Source organism: Dermacentor albipictus, chromosome 2 (genome assembly GCF_038994185.2).
Source record: "Dermacentor albipictus isolate Rhodes 1998 colony chromosome 2, USDA_Dalb.pri_finalv2, whole genome shotgun sequence".
NCBI classification, from domain to species: domain Eukaryota; kingdom Metazoa; phylum Arthropoda; class Arachnida; order Ixodida; family Ixodidae; genus Dermacentor; species Dermacentor albipictus.
Window position 1 is genome coordinate 76,869,552 of NC_091822.1, and position 20,676 is coordinate 76,890,227.

General features: G+C 48.4%; 1 protein-coding gene across 1 annotated transcript in view; it reads right to left on the reverse strand.

Moving 5' to 3' along the window:
• Positions 1-20,676, reverse strand: part of LOC135913075 (sodium-coupled monocarboxylate transporter 2-like) — a 137,572-nt gene that overhangs the window by 71,308 nt on the left and 45,588 nt on the right. Inside the window, exon 6 of the mRNA XM_070533257.1 lies at positions 10,976-11,043. Within this exon, the coding sequence (XP_070389358.1) occupies positions 10,976-11,043 (68 nt within the window). The remainder of the gene's footprint in view (positions 1-10,975; positions 11,044-20,676) is intronic.

A 20,676-nucleotide genomic window follows, 5' to 3' on the forward strand; every position in this document is an offset into this window, starting at 1 on the left:
GATCGTCTCATCGGACGCTACACCCGTGGGCCAGCGTAGCCGTTCGAAGGAAGCTATGCGAAAAAGTATGTCGCCATAGTAACTCGCTAGTGCTCATGGATCAAGTTCCTCACGATGACACATGCCGTGTAAGCACAACGCCATCAGAACTCGGACAAACGTTGACAAGCAAAAAAAAATCACAGCATCTGAAACGCTGTGTAGTGGCAGGTGAACTTTTACGAGCACGTCTCTCTCTATTCTGCGCGAGCTGCATTGTATTGCAATAAATAGCCAAGTGAGCACTTTTTCAAAGTGTTGAAATAAAAAAAAAACACTTTTGTAATTGTAATATTGAAGAATTATTTTGTTTCCTCAGCAAATGTCCATAACTTTCATTAGAAATGTCCTATTCGTAAAATATATTCAATCTGTGTCTTGTTTTCTGTTAAAAACAGTTTTTCTATAACAATGTTCCCTCCTCCCTAAGACGCGATTCAATCAATTTTCCGATAACCACCCTTGTTGTTTTGTGTGACAATTGGTTCTGGAGAGCTGTTCAGCAGAAACTTACGAGACATTTGAATTGGCCTCTTAAGAGCCGTGTACTACAGTCAAGATACTCTCCCGTACTTCTTACTGAACATGCTGCATGCTCTACCCGCGAAGTCCACACATTGTCTCCAGCTTTTAACAGACCCCCGAGATCGGGGGTATGCCGATGCGCCTTAACACTGGGAAGTTTTGATTGGCGACGAGCTGGTATTCGTGGCCCATCATTCATGTGTCGGCTGCCAGGCGTGTAGGACACTGGATTGATGAGCTCCCTTGGAGCGACCTCACCCGCCCTTCATGGTTGCGGAAACAGGATGAACTCAAGTGAGGACTCCAACTGCCAGGCTATTCCGATCGCAAACAGTGTTTTTGCGTGAGGACGTAAATGTGAGGCTCTCTAAGGTCAAACGTTTCCGAGGCGCAATCGATCAAGCTGGCGTGCTATATATCTGACATCCATGGTTAATCAGCGGCTGTGCCGGCATCTCTGGTCACATTTTTCTCTGATTGCTCGTTCCACTTCAGTTGTTTCCTGCACGGCATGTGTTCCGCACTTTTGGCGAGTTGCGAAAGGTTAACAATCTGACGCCAGAACATTTAGTGTGCAGGTATACTTCGGCCAGAGTAAACAGACCGTTGTGAGCGATTATAGGCGATCTGTATTCGTCACATTTTGAACTAGGCCTCGCCCGTGTGTACTTCGCTCAGTTGTGCGAACGTTATCGATTCGGTTTTTCACTGGATCAATGGCATCTTGCGCATGGGGGTTTGCATGCATGCGATTGATCGGATTGCGGGAGTGGAGTCATCTTTGCAGGCCAAACGCGGTGGAGCTTAGTGCCTCAGAAGACGCTGACTCCCGCAAGAAAAGCGGGAGGCAGCGTGGAGTGCCGCCGAGTCAGCCTCCCGTGTACGATCCACCCTGCCGGACACCCCGAGTGTCCGACACTGATGTAGAGGGTGAAAAGAATCAGAGAGGCGATGGGTGAGATATAAGCGCGAGACGGCAACGACAATGTGCGAGAGGGCTCGATACACATACCGAAATAATTAATTAAATGTGTGCACAAAATACAGTGCCTTCTTTCGCACTTGCCGCTCCAACATTTTCGTGTTGAGGCTCCGATTCCTTTTTCCGTTTTCAAATGTGAAGGTGAGTTGCATTTGCTATGTACCTTCTATGCTGTTTTTTGTGAAGCCCAATGTGTTGTCAATTTAGCTGCTCCCAAGAAAATCAGCAGCAACTGCAAATAGCGTTTGTTTCAGCTTTTGGAGTTTGAGACCCACATACGGCTGGGTCATGCGGTCTGCAGTATGTTCCCAAGCACTGGTCCTGTTTCGAACAATGTGTACTGCGAACTGGAACACGTGGTAGGTCATCGGATGCACGCGATCTTATCACAACAAAATTATGGGGATTTACGTGCCAAAAACACGATCTAATTATGAGGCATGCCGTAGTGGAGGCCTCCAGAATAATTTGGGCCACCCGGAGCTCTTCAACGTGCAGCTAAATCTAAGCACTCGGGTGCTTTCGCTTTTCGACCCCGTCGAAATGCGGCTGCCGTGTTGGGGATTCGATTTCGCGATATCGTGCTTAGTAGCCGAACATCATAGCCACTAAGCAACCACGGCGGTTAAAACTGTATTGGAGCGCAATATGATGCCTGGAAGTCAACCAGTGCGGATGTTCAGCACGCCCACTGCTTATCGCAATGCTCGTAATAAACTCGCTGCGTTTCTGAATAAAGTGCTTTTTGCTACCTGCTACTCGTTTGGCTTACATGGTGTCAGAAGGGGGCAGGGCAGAAGGTTCCTGCCCGTGCAGCAAGTTTTGCCACAGAATCACGGCTTAACAGCAGCAATACAGCAGTATTTATTCCCATGTAGGAGACAAGAGTTCATCCGGAGCGACAACCACGAGCCACGACGATGACTTCGACTCTGCTACCACCGCCCAAGCCGCTCAACGTTACTGGCGACATTTTTGCCAACTGGAACATCTGGAAAAGTCAGTTCGAACTTTCTGCAACAGTGGCAAGGCTGAGTCTACAGTCCAGGATGTTCAGACCACTACCTCTTTAATGACTATCGGTGAGGATACAAGGCGTGTTTACGGCATTTTAAACTTTGAAAACTGGAGCAGAATAATGATCAGAAAGTTTTAATGCAGAAGTTCTACGAGCAATAAAGGCCAGTTACAAATCTCACCTACAACGAGTTTCGGTTTGCTTCAAGGAACCAGCGCGAGGGCGAGTCATTTAACGAATGGGTCACAGAACTGAAGATCCTAGCTGCGTAGTGTGAATTTGGCGAGATTGAAGATAGACTTCTACGCAGTAGAATAATCCTTAGAATATGAGAAAAAGAACTGCAGCAGATACTTATTCCTGAAAATCCCAACTACGCAAGAACGGTTGAGATTGGCGGTGCTAAAGAACAGAGGAAAGAACAGGTCGCTGATATCCGAGGCAACCCAGGCGGCAGCACTTCTTTTGAATCGGGAAGGAACATTGACGCTGTAAAAGCAAAGACTGCCACCTGCCCGAAATGCGGCTTATAACATCAAAAAGCGGCGAGATGTCCAGCAATGTGGAGGTATTGCAAGAATTGTAATGGCCGGAACCATTCTGCTAGTGTATGCCGCGCACGAAGCTCGAAACCATGGCCAGAAAGATGGCACGTACGACAGATGGAATTGACTGGCGACGAAGATGGGGCTGGCGACGAGGCATACTTCCTTCAAGCGTTGGAGGTTCAAGCGGTCACGAGCGACGAGCACTAGGTGTCAGTGTTAAATGTGACTGGTGTGATGACCCAATGTAAGACAGACACAATGGCGAACTGTTGGGTTATGCCAGAAACGGTCTTTCAAAAGTTATCCGCGGCGCCGGCACAGAACTGTTACGCAACCTTGCGTGGGTTTTCGGCCACACAAAACAAGCAATCGGAAAGATAAACCTGCTAGTCTCTAATAAGACACGGAGCACCGATGTTACGTTTTTCGTTTTTGTCCAAGATGTACAAGTTACATTAGGTGGACACGTCACTGAGAAACTGCGCCTCATAAAACGCATAGATGCCGTCAACAACGTGTCCGAGATCCTCATATCTGACTTTGAAGACATCTTTTAGGGTCTAGCACAACATGAGGGCATCACATATCGCCTGCTGTTGAAGCCCGATGTATGACCAACCATAAAACCAGCGAGGAGGTCGCCCTTCAAGAACCTGTGAAAGCGAAGATCGACGAGATGTAACGCGATGGCGTCATTGCAAAGATCACACAGCCTTGCTCGTGGTCAAGCTATACGGTCGTAGTACTGAAAAAGGATAATGAACGCATATACTTGGACCCATCCGACTTAAACTAGGCAACTTTTCGGCAGAATTGCCATATGCCTACATTGGAAGACGTACTGCCGCAACTACAAGGAGCCAGATATATTCCAACCTTGATGCCGCATCAGGGTTCTTGCAAGTAACCCTCGGCGAAAAAAGTTCGCGCGTTTGGGCCGTGAGCACGCCGTTCGGAAGGCGCAGATTTTTGCGCATGTCATTCGGCATCACATCAGCACCAGGGGTTTTTCAACGCGTCATGCACAAGGTCGTTGGGAGCTTGGCTGGCGTAGCTGTCGTAATGGACGATATATTGGTCTGGGGAAAGACAAAGCAGAAGTACGACATGAACCTCACCTCCTTGCTTGAACGCTGTAGGGAACGTAATCTAAAGCTCAATAAAAAGAAGTGCCAATTCTTTCAGGCCAGTGTACGTTACATGGGCCACCACCTCACCGCCGAAGGACTGTCACTGGACCCAGACAGAGTTCAAGACGTCATGCAAGTGCCACCACCGAAGAACCGTAAGGAGCTGCAAGTGTTCCTCGGAATGATAAACTTTCTATCTCGGTTTATCCCAAACCTGTCTGTCGCATCTGCACCTATTCGGGAGCTACTAAAGAGCACGTCGCTTGGACGTGCACAAAAGTGCAGAAAAATAGTTTTCCGAAGTTACGAGGTAGTCTTGCCACAGCACCGTTCATAGCACACTTTGACCAATCCAAGCCAGTGAAAGTGTCCGTGGACGCGAGCCAGTACGGAGTCGGAGCAGTAATTTTGCAAGATGACCACCACATTGCCTATTCGCCCCGCTCCTTAATTGCCACACAATAGCGGTATGCACAAATTGAAAAGGAAATTGTACCCGTAGTTCATGGTTGCATGAAATTCAAGGACAATATACTCGGACAACCACTAGTCACGGTAGAATCCGACCACCGACCACTGGAATCGATTTTCAAGGAACGGTTTAGCGATTGCCCTCTTCGCGTTCAACGCATGTGCCTCACTCTTCAGATTCTCTATCAGCGTCATATACAAACCGGGAAAACAACTGTCTTTAGCCGATACACTTTCGCGCTTTCCTTGCAAAACAGTGCTGGTGGATAAAACAGAGCAATTTCAAGTCAATGTTGTTTCTTCATCACCTGTTACAGATCAACAGCTGCTCATTATCAGAACGGAGACTGATAAGGACACCCTCATGACCGAATTCTGCCGTTACGCAAGTACAGAGTGTCCCAAAAGCACGCAGCAGCTGCCGGCTGCCTTAAAGTCATACTGGAGTTACCGTGATGAGCTACATGTCGAGAGTGCGCTGTTTCTGAGAAGCACCAAGCTTGTAATTCCTCCATCAAAACGCAAGGAAATTCTCCGCGAGCTCCATGCTGCACATTGTGACGAAGACAAAATGAAGGCGAGAACAAGACAGGTAATGTACTGGCCAAACATGAACGCCAACATTTCTGATGTAGCGAAGTCCTGCGCTGTTTGCGACAAGTACAAAAAAAAGAAATGCAAGGCTGCCCATGCTGACCCACGAGCTACCGAGTTTGCCATGGCATGGTCGTGGTCGATCTTTTTCACCACGAAGACACTGATTACCTCATAATGGTAGATTCTTACTCGTTTTCTTCGAGGTTTGCAAGCTTAATCGGACTACCGCTGCTGCTGTAATCAACGCAAGGGCAGAAATCTTCGCGGCACATGGCATTCCCGCCAAACTGTGCAGTGACAACGGCCCTCCTTTCAACAGTGCAAATTTCGAAGCATTCAGAAGTCAATTTAATATCAGGCACACCACTACTAGCCCGGACCATCCTCGCGCCAACGGCTTGGCAGAGCGTGCCGTCCAGGACGCTAAACATCTGCTAAACAAGTGCCCGTTTTCCAACCTTGAATTTTACAGTGCTTTGTCGGAATGGAGGAACACTCCAAGGTACGAACAGTTGCAGTCGCCACTTCAAAGGCTCATGGGACGTCACACCAGAAGCGAACTCCCGGTTCTCAACTGTCACCTGGAGCCCAAGACGATACCCACGGAAGCAGTTCGTCAGCGACTACAAGAAATACGACATAAACAGTCTTCCTACTACAACAGAACGACACGGGCTTTGCCAGACCTTCATAGCGGAAACAGAAAGTCCGCATGCGACACACACAGCAGAACGTGGGCCCCGGCCGTGGTGTTTGGTCCTGCAGGGCCACCGCGATTCTACGTAGTGGCTACAGGCAGTGGACAGCAGTTACGCCGTACGAGAAAGCATCTCAGGGCCATAGATGCTGCTCAGACTGCTAACTCACCAGCAGAAACCCGAAGACAGGCTGCGCCGAGTACCCCAGCAGACGCAATTGAAGCCCCATTTCGAAGGAGGGAACGGGTACGCCAAGAGCCGCAACGTTATCCACTTCCAGAACGTAAATAGCAAAGCAATTCTTGTTTGCAAATGAAAATGTTCATCTATGTTTCTTCTTTTTCTTTTTTTTTCCAAAGAAGGGAAGACGTACTGGAGTGCAATATCAAGCCTGGAAACCAACCAGTTCGCATGTGCAACACGCCCAGTGCTTATAGCAATGCTCCTTATATACTCGGCTGCGGTTCTGAAGAAAGTGCTTTTTGTTGTCGCTACTCGTCTGGGTTACAGTATGCATACGATGTTATCACAAGAGATTATAGGGATTTACGCGCCAAAAACACGATCTCATTATGAGGAGGCACGCCGTAGTGGAGGGCTCCAGAATAATTTTGGCCACCTGGAGCTCTTCAACGAGCAGTCAAAATAAGTACACGGGCGCTTTCGCTTTTCGTCCCTGTCGAAATGCGGCCGCCGTGGTGGAGATTGGATGTCTCGATCTCGCGCTTAGTAGCCCAACACGATAGCCACTAAGCAACCACGGCGGTTAAAACTTGTAACATGTATCGGCGAATAAAAGAGAAAGGCGCACTCCAACTCCAACTAAACTTTGGTTTATCCCTCACGCGACAACTGACCAGTTTACAAAACAGTTTTTGCCTCCCTTTATAAATGAAGGATATGAGTGCTTAGCTCCTGAAATAACAAGAGACATTACTATGCAACTTACTTCAACAGGAACCGCATCGCACACTTACCATGAAATCAGTCAGCAGCATAGCAACGCCGCGTGCACCGTTCGGAGAGGCCTGCACCATTTTTCCTTCTTGAATTTACGACGCACTCGAGAGGTTTTCTTTCCGATGCGGTTCGACAAACAGACACGCGTAGCGCAACAACATGATTTGATACCCGAATGCAGGAACTTGAGCGCGGCATTAAGCGAAAGTGCCGCGCTGGTAGCCATGTTTTTGTTTATTTGAGGAGTTACAAGTGGTGTCGAATGTGTATAGGAAAAAGACACTCGACCGGGAGTACTAAAACCTAAAGCGCGCACTGTTTTCCCCACGTGCGGGGCTATCATACCTGCTTCAATTGCGTTGCGGCATGCTCCCTCCTATGACTTGTCTCCTACGTGACTGCGAGGCTAGGCACGCGAATGGCGGATGCCTACGCGTTGCTGGCGCTCGCGTGTCTTGAAAGCGATCTGCGACGTGCCCAAACTGCCATGCTGCGTGGGCCTCATATTCAAAGCGCTCTGCGGTATTTGTAGAGCTCGCTTAGTGCCAGTAGCTTGATATGCGCTGTGCTTTAGACGTTTCGTTCGCGTCTAAGCGAGAGATGCACAAAGGTAAATCCGTTTGCTGCTGCCGCGATTCCTCACTCGAGCATTTTTACAGCGAGTTTCCGCGCTCACCGAGTGAGATATGCTCATGTTTACCTGTGTGTGCTTGATAGCGTGCTTGTTAATTTAGTTAAAACACGTTGGCGGGCTACTTCGTTTGAATCCATGATAGCATGTGTAAGCGCGGCTAAACCAGGACGTAGTAACACGCAGACACACAAAAACAGTGCTGTATCTGTGTCTCTGTTCCTGCGACCTCGTTCAGTCATGCTTACACATTCTCTCACTGTTAATTTAATTAGGAATTGAATGTTTACAATTTTGTATCGCCGCTAAAACTACTATCCTTCTTTCGTACAGCTATCAACTAATGTGCTATCGCAATCGGTGCTTCCGCTTTCCGGTGAAACAGATATTTTCTGTTCTAATATGTGCTCCTCCCGGGTCCTGGTTACCAGAGCAGCGTCTACTTTCTAAGTCCTGGTTTTCTAGATTTTTATTAGTTGTTGAGTCAGCGCATGTGCTTTAACCTAGTTTTCTGTATATCTTTCAGGCAAGTGACGTGATGTTCTATCATCTCGATTGTTTGTTGTCACAACTGGTACACTGGGCCGCATGGTTCTGTCATGGCACATGGCTGTGATATGGCTCTTCCCTAGGGGAGGGGGGCTGTCATTGTACCCTTTAATATTTGACTACTTTATCTCGAACGTGATATCATGTGCTGGTTTCATGCGGTACTTATCATTATCACGTTTCTTCAAGAAACCTTACTCGTAACTAAGCGCCACTCCTGTTCGCTCGTCTCATCCTTGCTTCTTGCGTGGTTCTGTTTTCCTGCTCAGTTATGAGTCAAATCACCCAAGAAAATGTCTTACGTAGCGTATGTTTATCGAAAACAAAGATATCTGAGTTGTGTTAAAGGGAAAAAGCCGTGTAACGGTGTGTACTATACAGAATTTCCGCTCCCTTTGTACTGGTACGTGGTTAGACCCATTTACAGTGCTAGCCAAGGCCAAAATTTACTCAGCTGCCAATTAACACAAGTTCCATTAGGGATGAAATGTATTTTTTTTTCAAATCACACAGCGACAGTCTCAAAATACAATAAAAAAACACGTTCTTCTTTTTTGTTGCATGGGGAACAGATTCTCTAACCTGTAAACATGCCACCTGAGGCAGCAGATCAGGCTTCCTGTTATTGTTAGGAATGAGTGCATTTTTAGGACATATTATACGGAACCAAAAAAAAAAAGAATTCGCCCTGGATCCCCATGGCATCAGGCACCTAACGATCAAAAATTAAGATGGGTTTTCCCTTGATTTAAAAATTTTTGTTAGCCTTCACAGCCTCTCACGCTCCATAATCTCTGGTTTAACCACTGTGAGACATACGCATAACCTGTGCGAATTACTTCCGAGAAAGTATAAAAGCTTACGCGGAATTTCAAAGAGCCCGGGAATTTTCTCGGCAATGGTTGTCGAAATTGAGACCCTTGACAATGCTAAGATGATTTTGATGTGATTACAATCGGGCTAGTTGGCATATGTTAAGTGTCTTTTCACATGCTCAGTTACTCTACTGGTGTGTTGATAATGAGCGAACTTCCAGAGTAGGCAATAAGGAGACAGAAGAAAGCATTCGCGGCGTAGCATTACAGCATGTGCCTTCTTTTCTTAAGAAACCCGCGCGAGGCGGCATGGATTCCGTGCAGCACTGGACAAATTAAAATAAAGTTGGCTTTCGCCTTCTGTCTGGACAAACCATGAATTTCTTGAATTTTGAGTTTGAATTTATCCTACTTGAACAAATATAGAAGGAATGAGTAGAAGCGAAAGGTTACTAAGATAAGCTGGACGGAGTGGCTGCCCCTGTATAGAGCAGTGGCAGTTTACACACACTTTTCACACAAATGACAGCTTCTACACCCATGTATACAAAATCATTTCACATGGGAACATTAGCATTTCGCAAGATACCAAGAAAAGTCTCATGCAAAAAGTAAAAGAAAAAAGTTCATAAATGCAGCATAATTCACAAAAACTGATCTCGCATTGTTTTCTACAAGGTTGTGACACATCTACAGATTTGTTGGAAATATTATTTAGCAAAAGCTAGAAGGGTAAAAGGGACTGACTGATTCGCATACTTGTTTTAAGGAGTAGGTATATCAGAAATATTGGGGTGACGCGTCGTGCATACGGAAAATATTTCTCTTAATTCTGAAATCGCGATGTAACCTGGAGTGCTATTTTTCCTGTCCGAGCAGTATGACTGGAGTAAACGATAGTCGCAATAATCCATTCACATTTATAACCTTAAATTTCTTAAAGAGTTGCTGCGCGTGACAGTCATATGAGAGGTTTGCAATTATTCTAAATGTTTTTGAATTAAAAATGGTTGGTTCAGATTTCTTATTATTGTTATGCCCCATAAGTTGTAGCGCGCAGGTTAACTGAGAAAGGGCCACAGAGTTACATAGTGCGACTAGCGAATTATTTCCTTCGGCCGATCCCTATTATAGCGCAGTCAGTGTCAACGATAACAAACGCACGTCGATGTTGCACAAGCGCAACAACCGGTACCACAAATTATGCCGGAAGGCGGATGCAGAGGATACAGGAGAGAGCCACGATTTCTTCTTCCCTGGAGAGAGCCCAGCATAGCGCAGGTAGTATGGTGGTATTGGGAGCATTCTCGCCTTCTTTCACGTGAAAGCTGGCGTTTTGACTCCCTGCGCCTCTGCTCACAGCGTGCACTGCTGGATATAGAGGCTGCGCCGGGTTTCGAACTGGTCCTTGAAGAAGTCGCACTTAGTGTACCGGTCCACTTCCGCACACAGGTAAGGGACGGTGGTGAGCGCAACTCTACTCGTAGCTCTTACTGCGCCCCACTGCCAGAAATAAGCACTTGCCGAAGCATGCTAAACATAATCTTGGATAGCAACCGGGGTTGGCTCTTCAGAAACCCTTTTTTTCGCTTAGTTCAAGAGTGGCTTAAACAGACTAGACAGGCGCCAAGTGGATGATACAGGCTGGTAATCCTATTGGCATAAAAGTCGGGGCTAGCAAGTTCTTGCATAGTGACAGTAAATGGCACGTAAAAAAGAACAGAGCGCCGAAAAGCCACCTATAAATCTTTCCGTGCAGATGCACATATTCGCTTTCCTGTCAATCAATATCGTCAGTTTGAACTTAGCGCCTGGGCCATCTGGTTGCTTTCTCGGGCTGTTTACTTTCAGTACAAATTACCAACAAGTCCAGCTGGCCCCATTGATTTGGTCCATAGAATATATATAAAAGACGCACTTGTAGAACCAAGTGCGCAAATATTGAAAGCGGATGGTGAAGAAAAAAATATAGGAAACCGTTTTTACTTTGGTAAGTATCTATATGCTCTTACCAAGGCGGTGTACGTTGTTCCTGCTAAGCCGATGGCAACATCAGTGTAGATCAGGGGAACGGAAAGCACTGGAAACGGAACAAAGCAATCGTGCATGAAGCGGGTATTGGCACAGTTACATGCAGCACACGTTAGTAAGCATTTCATATTCATTAGTACAATGCAGATCTCTAATTCATACGTAATCATCAATGAAAATGTTCCGTGTGCATTCAGAGCAAAACCGTTTCAATAAGAAAATATTATTAGTTTTTATTTGCTATAGCAAAAAGAAGCAATGATAGTACAACGGCCAACTGTGGCCAAAGGGCAACGGCGCAACTATGCAGAAGTGGTACCTAGGGATAACTAAAATGAAAACATTGCCAATGCAATATCCCAATATGATTATTACATAGCCAGCGCTGTACACTGCATTCTTTGTCAAGTTGTGTTGTGCGAGGTTCATTGCGATGGGGCGCGAGGGAACGGGTAGCCATCACAGATGTACCAGGTAAATGAACATGGGGCTCTATAACGTAAAACTATTCGAATGTGTTTTTATTGCGTTCTCCTGACGTCAAATTTTTGTAACCGCTGACGCGAGCATCGGGCGGTGACTTGCATGGAGGGTTGTCAGAACAGACCAATCAAACGCTCTCCTCGTTCATAGGAGGTCACATTTCTTTATTTTAAAAACGAATACCCTCGCCTACACTAAGCAGCTTGTCTTATCTAATTGGCTGACAAAAGGAGAGGCGCACGCTCAAGTGGAGAGAGATTCAATGGGGTGAACCACTGCACTGAAAATCGATAACCGTGTAAAGAAGGTGGTGCCGTTGTCTGCAACTTGTATACTTTCCCTTAATTAGCTTGCGGAGTGTGGTCGAAGGTCGCAAGGGCATGCAACGGAAGCTTCAGAATGACTCTAAAACAGATTCTCAACAAAGAATAACTTGCAGAACCAGGTCGTAAACGTGCCGAAAGGGCTCGAAAATGTTACACAGTCACGCAAAAAGGTTTATTATATGCAAATCAACTCATGCTCTCCCAACGAAGCGAGTAACCAGTGCCTGAGCCATCGGTGGCAACCATCATTTATTCCTTTCGGAATGGGGCAGCCTGTGGCTATTCACAAGAAAATTTAGTTTTGTACGGCATATTAATGTATCTTTGACGCGTACACGTCACTTTGATGCGGTTATTTTTTGCGCTTTTGCGACGTCGCGTGACAGGCAGGTGGGTGCCGCCCGAAAACTTTTTACCAATAGCCGAGGGTTAATCGCGATAATGCGTCGAATCAGAAATAACTATTTTCGTTTTCTTCGGTGAAATCATGCATAATCAGTGTGTACACGTCATATCAGATGGGGAGCTATCGCGGTCTTCATGACGTTGCGTGACCGACAGGTGAAGTGGGGGTGTCCAAAAAGATTTTTTTTTACCAATAGCAGAGGGCTGATTGCAGAATTTGAAGAGAAAAGTTTGGAATAGCTTTACATTATAGCGCCCCTGGTAGCGAAGCTTCCATGGAGGCTCACAATGACATTTGTTGGGCGTGTTGGTAAAGTGACTTGAAAAGCACATTGTTACGATATCATCGATCGATGCTGAAGTGACGAGCCGCAGCGAGGACGACGATGAAGTTTCTCGGTGCCCTTGGCGCGAGCGTTTGTCGGCCTGGCTGCCCGGATCCAGTGTAAATAGCCTGTAAACAGCCTGTTTTATTTGTGTCTCTCCACACGTAACATGCTGGTGGGGGAGGTTAGTAATCCCCGTCCTCACCACGCAAGTCCGAAGTGGGCGCATCGAGCTTGTCACCATGTCTCCCGGTGACGAGCCTGCCTCTGCAACGGCTTCGGTTTCTCCGAGTGCTCCAATCCGGATGGCTGCCCCACATCGCGACCCAGATGTGTTCTCTGGCCTTGAGGGACAGGATGTTAAGGACTGGGTCATGCCGGACTGGATCAAGCCAATGTCATCTTTTTTCTCAGCCCCACCCCACGCGTGTGGCACCAAACTCATAACGACGAGATAACCAGTTGGGCCAGTTTCAAAGAAAATCTACGGGAACTATTCGGCGAAACCATTGGGTGCAAGGTTGCCGTGAGCAAGGCTCTTGCGTCTCGTGTTCGGTCATCTACACAGCCATACGTTTCCTACATCCTTGACGTCTTGCCTCTATGCCGCAAAGCTGACGATAATATGTCCGAAGCAGATAAAGTGGCAAATGTGCTGAAAGGCAACGCCGACGACGCTTTCAATTTGCTTGTTTTCGGCAACGTCTCGACTATCGACGCCATTATCAAAGAATGCCGTCGTCTTGAACAGGCTAAGAGGCACCGTATCTCACATCACACTACGCGGCTACTAAACACTGCTACTATGTCGACATGTGGGGGTCGACCGCATCAGACCACCACCTGTGACGACGTCACCCGTATTGTTCGCCGCGAACTCGAGGCCGCCTGTTCGCCAGCTTCCTCTACAATGCCTCCGGATCCACCAGCAATCCCCATTGCGATGATTCAAGCTATTGCCACACAGGAACTTGAGAACATGGGTTTGAACTCCGTGTGTTCCACGTCTCAACCCAGCGTCCCCCAGTTCTCTAGCGGCCCTGCTCGTCCACGGCAGTCCGTTTCCGCCACATCTCGCCGCAACCCGTACGAATGGCGTACCCCTGATGACAGGCCGATCTGCTCCACTGCTGTTTCATTGGCCACATCACTCGTAAATGCCGCAACCAATGGCCACCTCCTCTTCGGACTTGCGCCGCCGCTTATTCCCGCCCCTTTGGACCTTGTGTCCCCCATACGATCTGCCACGAACCCACTGCCGTTCCTTTCCTGCTCCGACACTTCGCTACAGCCACTCGCCCTCACCTCGACGCCATCAGTCTCGTTCGCCCCAACCCCGTCGCTTCCCTTGGCCACCTATCGCCTCCAGCATCCAACCGGAAAACTAGGCACTACAGCTTCTGGAGGTAAAGCTGCATGTCGACCCTGCCCTCAAACCCTCTGCTCACGTTACCTACGAACCGAAACCTTCTTGACGTTGAGGTTGATGGATATCCTGTCACGACACTCATCGATATAGGAGCACATCTTTCTACTATGAGTGCTGGTTTCCGACGACGACTGAACAAGATCCTCACCGCAGCGGCGGCACACGTCGTCCGCGTTGCGGATGGCGGTACTGTGCCTATCATCGGCATGTGTATCGCACGTGTGAGCATCGCCGGCCGCCATACTCCTGTCTTCTTCACCGTAATGGCTCATTGCCCCCACGACCTCATTCTCGGACTCGATTTCCTCACCGCGCATACGACTCTTACTGACTGCTCTTCCAGTACCTTTCGCCTTGAGTTCCCGATGCTCGCAGAACGTTCTGACGCACCCCACTGCCGCTTACGTTCCACCGGCTTTCTTCGCCTGCCGCCAAAGTCAACAGCCTGCATTCAACTGTTGTCTTTCCCTGCAGTTGCTGATGGCGAGTACCTCGTCACTCCTCTGCCCGAGATTCTAATACAGCATGACGTTCCCGTGCCTCAGAGTATATACTTACTACTACTGCCAACCGCACTGGCATGCCTGTCTGTAAATTTGGATTGGCAAAGCAAATTCTACCGCAAGGTATTTGCCTTGACACTGTTGATTGTCTCGGCGACCAATACGTGGCAGCGTTATCGACCGATGGTTCTCGCGAGCTTAGCATGCTCCTCGCGCCAGCCTCGGGTGCCGATCCCAACATGAAGAAAATGGTTGCTACGGATCGACCTGTCCTATGCGCAGGTTGAAGACCATTGCCAAATATTATCATCTTACCATAATTTTTTCGACTTCGACGATCGCCCTTTAGGCCAGACACTCGCGGTCAAGCATCGGATTCTTACTGGCGATGCTACGCCTATTCACCGACGGCCGTGTCGAATTTCTGCGTCGGAACGCCGAGTAATTCAGAATGAAGTGAATAAATTGCTAGATAAAACATTATTGATCCTTTGTCGAGTCCATGGGCTTCACCTGTGGTGTTGGTTAAGAAAAAGGACGGCACGTGGCGCTTCTGTGTAGACCATCGTCATCTGAACAACATCTCCCACGCGTAGACGACGCCCTTGACTGCCTGCACGGTTCCAGCTATTTTTCGTCTATTGATCTTCGTTCGGGATACTGGCGAATTGCTGTTGACGATATGAACAGAGAATAAACCGCGCTCATCACACCTGATGGCCTATGCCAATTTAAAGTAATACCGTTTGGATTATGCATGAATTAGGAAGGAACAGCGCGATCTAAGACGATCACAAGTGGGGAGAACGACACAGGAGACTACTTGTGATCAGCTTGCGATCGCGATTGTGACCCACTTGTGATCGTCTTAGTTGGCGCTGTTCCTTCCTAATTCAAGTATGCACCATACAGTCCAAAAGAATGTCGTCCTGAACTATGGATTAGGCAACGCCCTTTCCACCTTAGAGCGTTTGATGGACTCCTTGCTCCAAGGTTTCTAATGGTCAACATGCATCTGCAACCTCGACGACATCATCATCTTCTCGACAACGTTCAACACTCCTCTTGAGCGTCTAACAACTATACTTGATGCATTTCGAAAGGCGAAGCTATAACTTACCTAGTCCAAATGTCATTTTGGCCACCGACAAATTAATCTTCTGGGCCATCTCGCTGACGCTTCCGGAGTTCAGCCTGAGCCCGACAAAACTCGAGCTGTCCCAGTTTCCGGTTCCCAAGAGAGCCGCAGACGTTCGATGTTTTTTAGGCTTATGCCCGTACTTTTGTCGTTTTGTTCCAGATTTTGCAACAATTGCTGGACACCTGACTAACCTTTTGAAGAAAGGCGTACAATTCTCGTGGGGTACTCCACAAGCCGCCGCCATCTCTTGTTTCGCCACTCTTCCAACCTCACCACCCATTCTCGCCCACTTCGACCCTGATGCCCCTACAGAATCGCGTACAGATTCCAGTGGTCATGGCGTAGGTGCTGTCTTAGCCCAGCGTCAGTGTGCGCCAGGATCGCGTTATTGCTTATGCGAGCTGCCTCCTAGCACCATCGGAGTGCAACTGTTCCGTTACGGAATGAGAATGCCTTGCTGTTGTCTGGGCGGTTGAAAAGCTCCACCCTTACCTTTAGCGTCGCCTTTTTCCGTAGTCACTGACCATCATGCTCTGTACTGGCTCTCATCGCTAAAGGATCCAACAGGCCGGCTTGGTCGATGGGCTTTGAGACTACAAGCATTTTCATATTCTGTAGCCTACAAGTCTGGCCGTCTGCACCAAGACGCTGACAGCTCGTCGCGTTACCCTGGTGACAACTCTGACTCCTCCAATATTGTCAGTGATTTTAGCGTATTCTCTGTATCAGAACTGCTTTATTTCGCTGACAAGCAACGCCATGACGCCTACATCAGAGCACTCATCGACCGGTTTGCGCACTTTCCTGCCGATGCTGCTCTACGCCTCTTCGTACGCGACGGGACTCTGTACCGTCATGACCTTCATCCAGACGGTTCTGAATTTCTACTTGTAATACCTAAACACCTCCGCTTCCCCATTCTAGAAGAGCTCCACGACGCACCAATGGCAGGTCTCTTCGGCGCATCTCGAACCTATGACCGTGTACGTTGCCGCTTTTTTTGGCTGGGCCCTGTCTTTCCGTAACGTTACGTCGCCGCTTGTTCACTTTGCCAACGACGCAAGAAGCCTTTCCGGCTCCCCGTTGGTTACCTGCAGCCGCTTGACAACCCTGCCAAGCCCTTCCGTCATGTCGGCTTAGGCCTACTCGGCCCATTTAGGTATCTACATCAGGAAACAAGTGGGTTGCAGACGCAGCGGACTACGCGACCCGCTACGCCATAAACCGTGCTCTTCCGACCAGTTGGGCAACTAGTGTTGCGGACTTCCTCCTACATGGTATCATTTGGATTCCTGGTGCTCAGCGTCAATTGCTAACAGACCTGGCCGTAGTTTTTTGGCCAAAGTCATCGACGACATCATGCGTGCCAGCTCAGTACAGCATAAATTTACCACCTTCTACCACCCCCAAATGAACGGCCTCACTGAGCGCTTGAACCGCACCCTTACAGACATGCTATCCAAATACGTTTCAGAGCACCATCGTGACTGGGACCTGGTTCTACCTTACATTATCTTTGCGTACAACTCTTCCCGTCTCGAAACTGTTTGCTTTTCCCCGTTTTACTTCTTGTATGGCCGCGAATCGACGCTACCACTAGACACTGTACTTCCGTCCGCCACAGCTTCAACTAGCCATTATGACGGAGCAGCAATCGCCCACGCTGACCATGCTAGCCAACTTACACCCACTCGTCTACAAGTGTCTCAAGACCAACAGAAGCAACGCTACGACCTCCGTCAACGTGATGTCCATTTTGTGGCCGGCACCCTCGTGTTGCTTTGGTCACCATCGCGTAAAGTTGGTCTTTGTGAAAAACTGCTTTCCTGTTAGACAGGCCCATATCGCGTACTCCGCAAAGTGACCGATGTCACCTATGAAATCGTTCTAGCCACGCCCACTACGTCCTCCGCTGTGACAACCAGAGACATCGTCCATGTCGCCCGACTCAAGCCCTACAACTCTCGACGCGCCTTGGATACTTAACAGCACCGTGATGGCGATGTTGCCACCGGGGGAGCAGTATTACAATATCATCGAGCGATGCTCAAGAGAAGAGTCGCCACGAGAATGACGATGAAGTTGGTGTCGATGAAGCGAGTGTCGGCCTGGCTGCCTGGCTCCAGTATAAATAGCCTGTAAATAGCCTATTTTGTCTGTGTTTTTACACACGTGACAATATATAGCGACAGCGAGCAAGAACAGAAGGGAGACGACACCACAATGCGCTCACACGTTCAAAACATGGCGGTTCGTCGGCGATTCATAGGACTTAGTTCCGTCTGCGTGACGCGAGAACACTTCCGCCCGCAACATTTCGTTAGCTGCACCATACTACGACAGGAGGTAGCGTGGGCCTGGCGGTTTTGAAGCTTCATCAGCATAGAGGGGCCCAAGCGGAGACGAAATGCGATCCAGGCAACGAGTGAGAAAGGCTATTTATTACATCGTTACCGAACGGTAAGCTTTACAAGCTTCTTCGCGGAGAGCGACACACAGCCAAACATGCTCAAAAGCTGAAAGCTTCAGTAGGTTGGCTGGGCTTCTTTGAAAGAGTCTGGAAAGCCTCGCTCAGGAGCAGGTTTTCTCTCTGCTGAAACAGAACTTCTGACGCGCGCACACTGCCGGTCGCACGCACAAACCACCCGTGTCTCCCTCGCGAAGTAGGGGAAATAAGAGGGAATGCACACACAGAGCTTAACCGCAGACAGCACTGGCGAACCTATGCAGGCATCGGGGCGTCACGCCCCCCATGGCGAAAGTGGCTCTTTTCTCTTTAATCACCCTCCACATGAGAAGACGTCATCCAGGCGGCTTAAGAAGAAGTCACGACAAGAAGATTATAGTACGGCTTGATGGGCGTTTGTGACTAGGATGGCCAAGATCTGTCGACGGCGAATCGGCTCCGCATTATAAATAGCAGAGAACGTTTGCTCCAGAAAGTGGTAGGGGCCGTGGTATTTAACAAAAAAACTGGAGAGCCCGAGTATCGTGGCTGAACTCTAAGCCAAACCAATGAGATAGGGAGAAATGTGCATAGAGAATGGTCGTTAGGTAGACAGGGTTACTGCTGTCACTGGTCCTGGGTGGAAAACAAGCGGGTATGCTGGCGAAATTGCACGGTGTGTCGAGCACCTTCGGAAAGTGGTGTACTTTCCGATGCATCCGGCACCCAAGGAAGAACCGTGCCAGTGGTATTAGATGGTTCTCGTCACATAGAATTAAGAGGAAATCGTTGTAGTTGATTGTTGGCCAGTATAGTAGAGATAGGCTATGGAAGGAAAAACCCGGTCCCATTCGGATGGTCAGGCTTGGCGTACAGTATCGTCCACTCTTAGGGGGAACAGGGCTCACCGTGGCCGCACTCCGCGGGGCGCCAGTGCGTCCGGCGCGGCGGCGCACCGAAGCGAAGCGGCGCAGGCGCACACGGACCCAGGCGAGGTGCTTCGCGTCGTCCGCTACAGCGCTGGAGCGCGCCGCCTCTTGCTTTGCTGCACACTTCGCTAGACCCAGGTGACTGAGTGACCGAGGCGGCATTGCGGCAAGGCGTACTTCACTAATTGGAGCATTTTCCAGCTGGTTTCGTCTACCGCTTGTGAACAGCCTGCTCAATCAATAAACATAAACAGAAACAAGCTTCTCACCACATAAAACACTTAGCATGTTTTTTTACAAGTGATGAGGGTAAAAATACAGACATTTTTTTCGTGCTGTTTGTTAGGCTGGGGCCCTTTTACTTTACTCTCACAGCACTTGGTGTAGTGCATACCGAGAAACCTATTAGGCGCGCTCTTGGTTGGAGTCATCATGTCATGAGCCTAGCGCGCCGATTCGCTCGTGTCTTGATGCTAGAACGAATATGCTTATTTGACTTAAGAAAACGACCGAAACCCGCTATAAATTTCACAGACAGTTAGATAGCGATTGTTCAATCATGCATCATCATGTTTGCCATGGATTCTACCATTAAGGAGGGCAATACGTTTACTTCGACAGCAACTAAGAAGTGATATCCGCTGCTTCGCACTCTCTTAGTGACGCGTTAATGTCGCTGGTAGGAGACGATGGAGTGCTTTACGCGGATGTGGGAAAGTGCTCTCCCCGGCATAGCAACTGATTTGGCGACAATTTTACTCCCCCTTTTCATCTTTCTACATCCTATAAAAAAACTAAATTCAATTTTGTTGTCACAGTTTGGGTAAAATCACCGAAGCTGTGCCGGTCCTCTGACGGCTACCTGACGCTAGCAGTCGCATTCTCATTTAGAAGAATCGTCGGTAAATTATTTGATTACGTTGATTAGGTGAAGTAAAACACGTGGCACCGACGTATTTTTGGTTGTTTGTTTTTTTCTCCTTGGAGTCAATGCACGCCGCATATGCTGTTTCTGTCCGTTTTGAAGAGGTAATTGGAGTGGAAAATCTATAATCTACATGTCTGTTTTCTTGCTTAAATTACGTCTTGCCGGGTAATTAAGTCGTTATAGGCTTCTATTTCATCTCAGTACTTCCTCGGAATTGGCCACAAGCATATTCTCACCAGCTTATAAAATTTGTTAATTGTGAGGTATACGTCCCGAAGCGACACAAGGCCTCTGAGTTACGGCATAGAGGTGGGCATCCGATAAATTTGGAGATCAGGGGGAATTGATTCCGTTTATTTTTAAGGGGTAGGCGGGGATGGGCTGGGCTGAGTGGGTAAAACCCAAATATGAATACGGCACAGGAACCCTTGCCGCGGTAAAGCGATGCTGTTGCCGTCGTGGGGAAGTGGCCGGTCCGTGTGTTGGACGAACGTGGCCACAATATTTACACCGGCGGTCATGAGGCCGGCCCGGTGTCGTCTGCCCACACCATGTCGGTGGTCGGCAAACGGGCTCGCCATTTGTAAAAGCTAAGCCCGGCCCAAGCCAGACTGCTCTGGTCGGGCCAGTCTAAATTTTAACTGACCATGGGCGTCAGCCCCTCCCCCCCCCCCGCCCCTTCCCCTTTCTTTTTGTTAGGTCATGCTACCCCATCTTAGGTTAATATGATGATGCGGTGCAGCCAACGACTACTCAACTGAGTGAC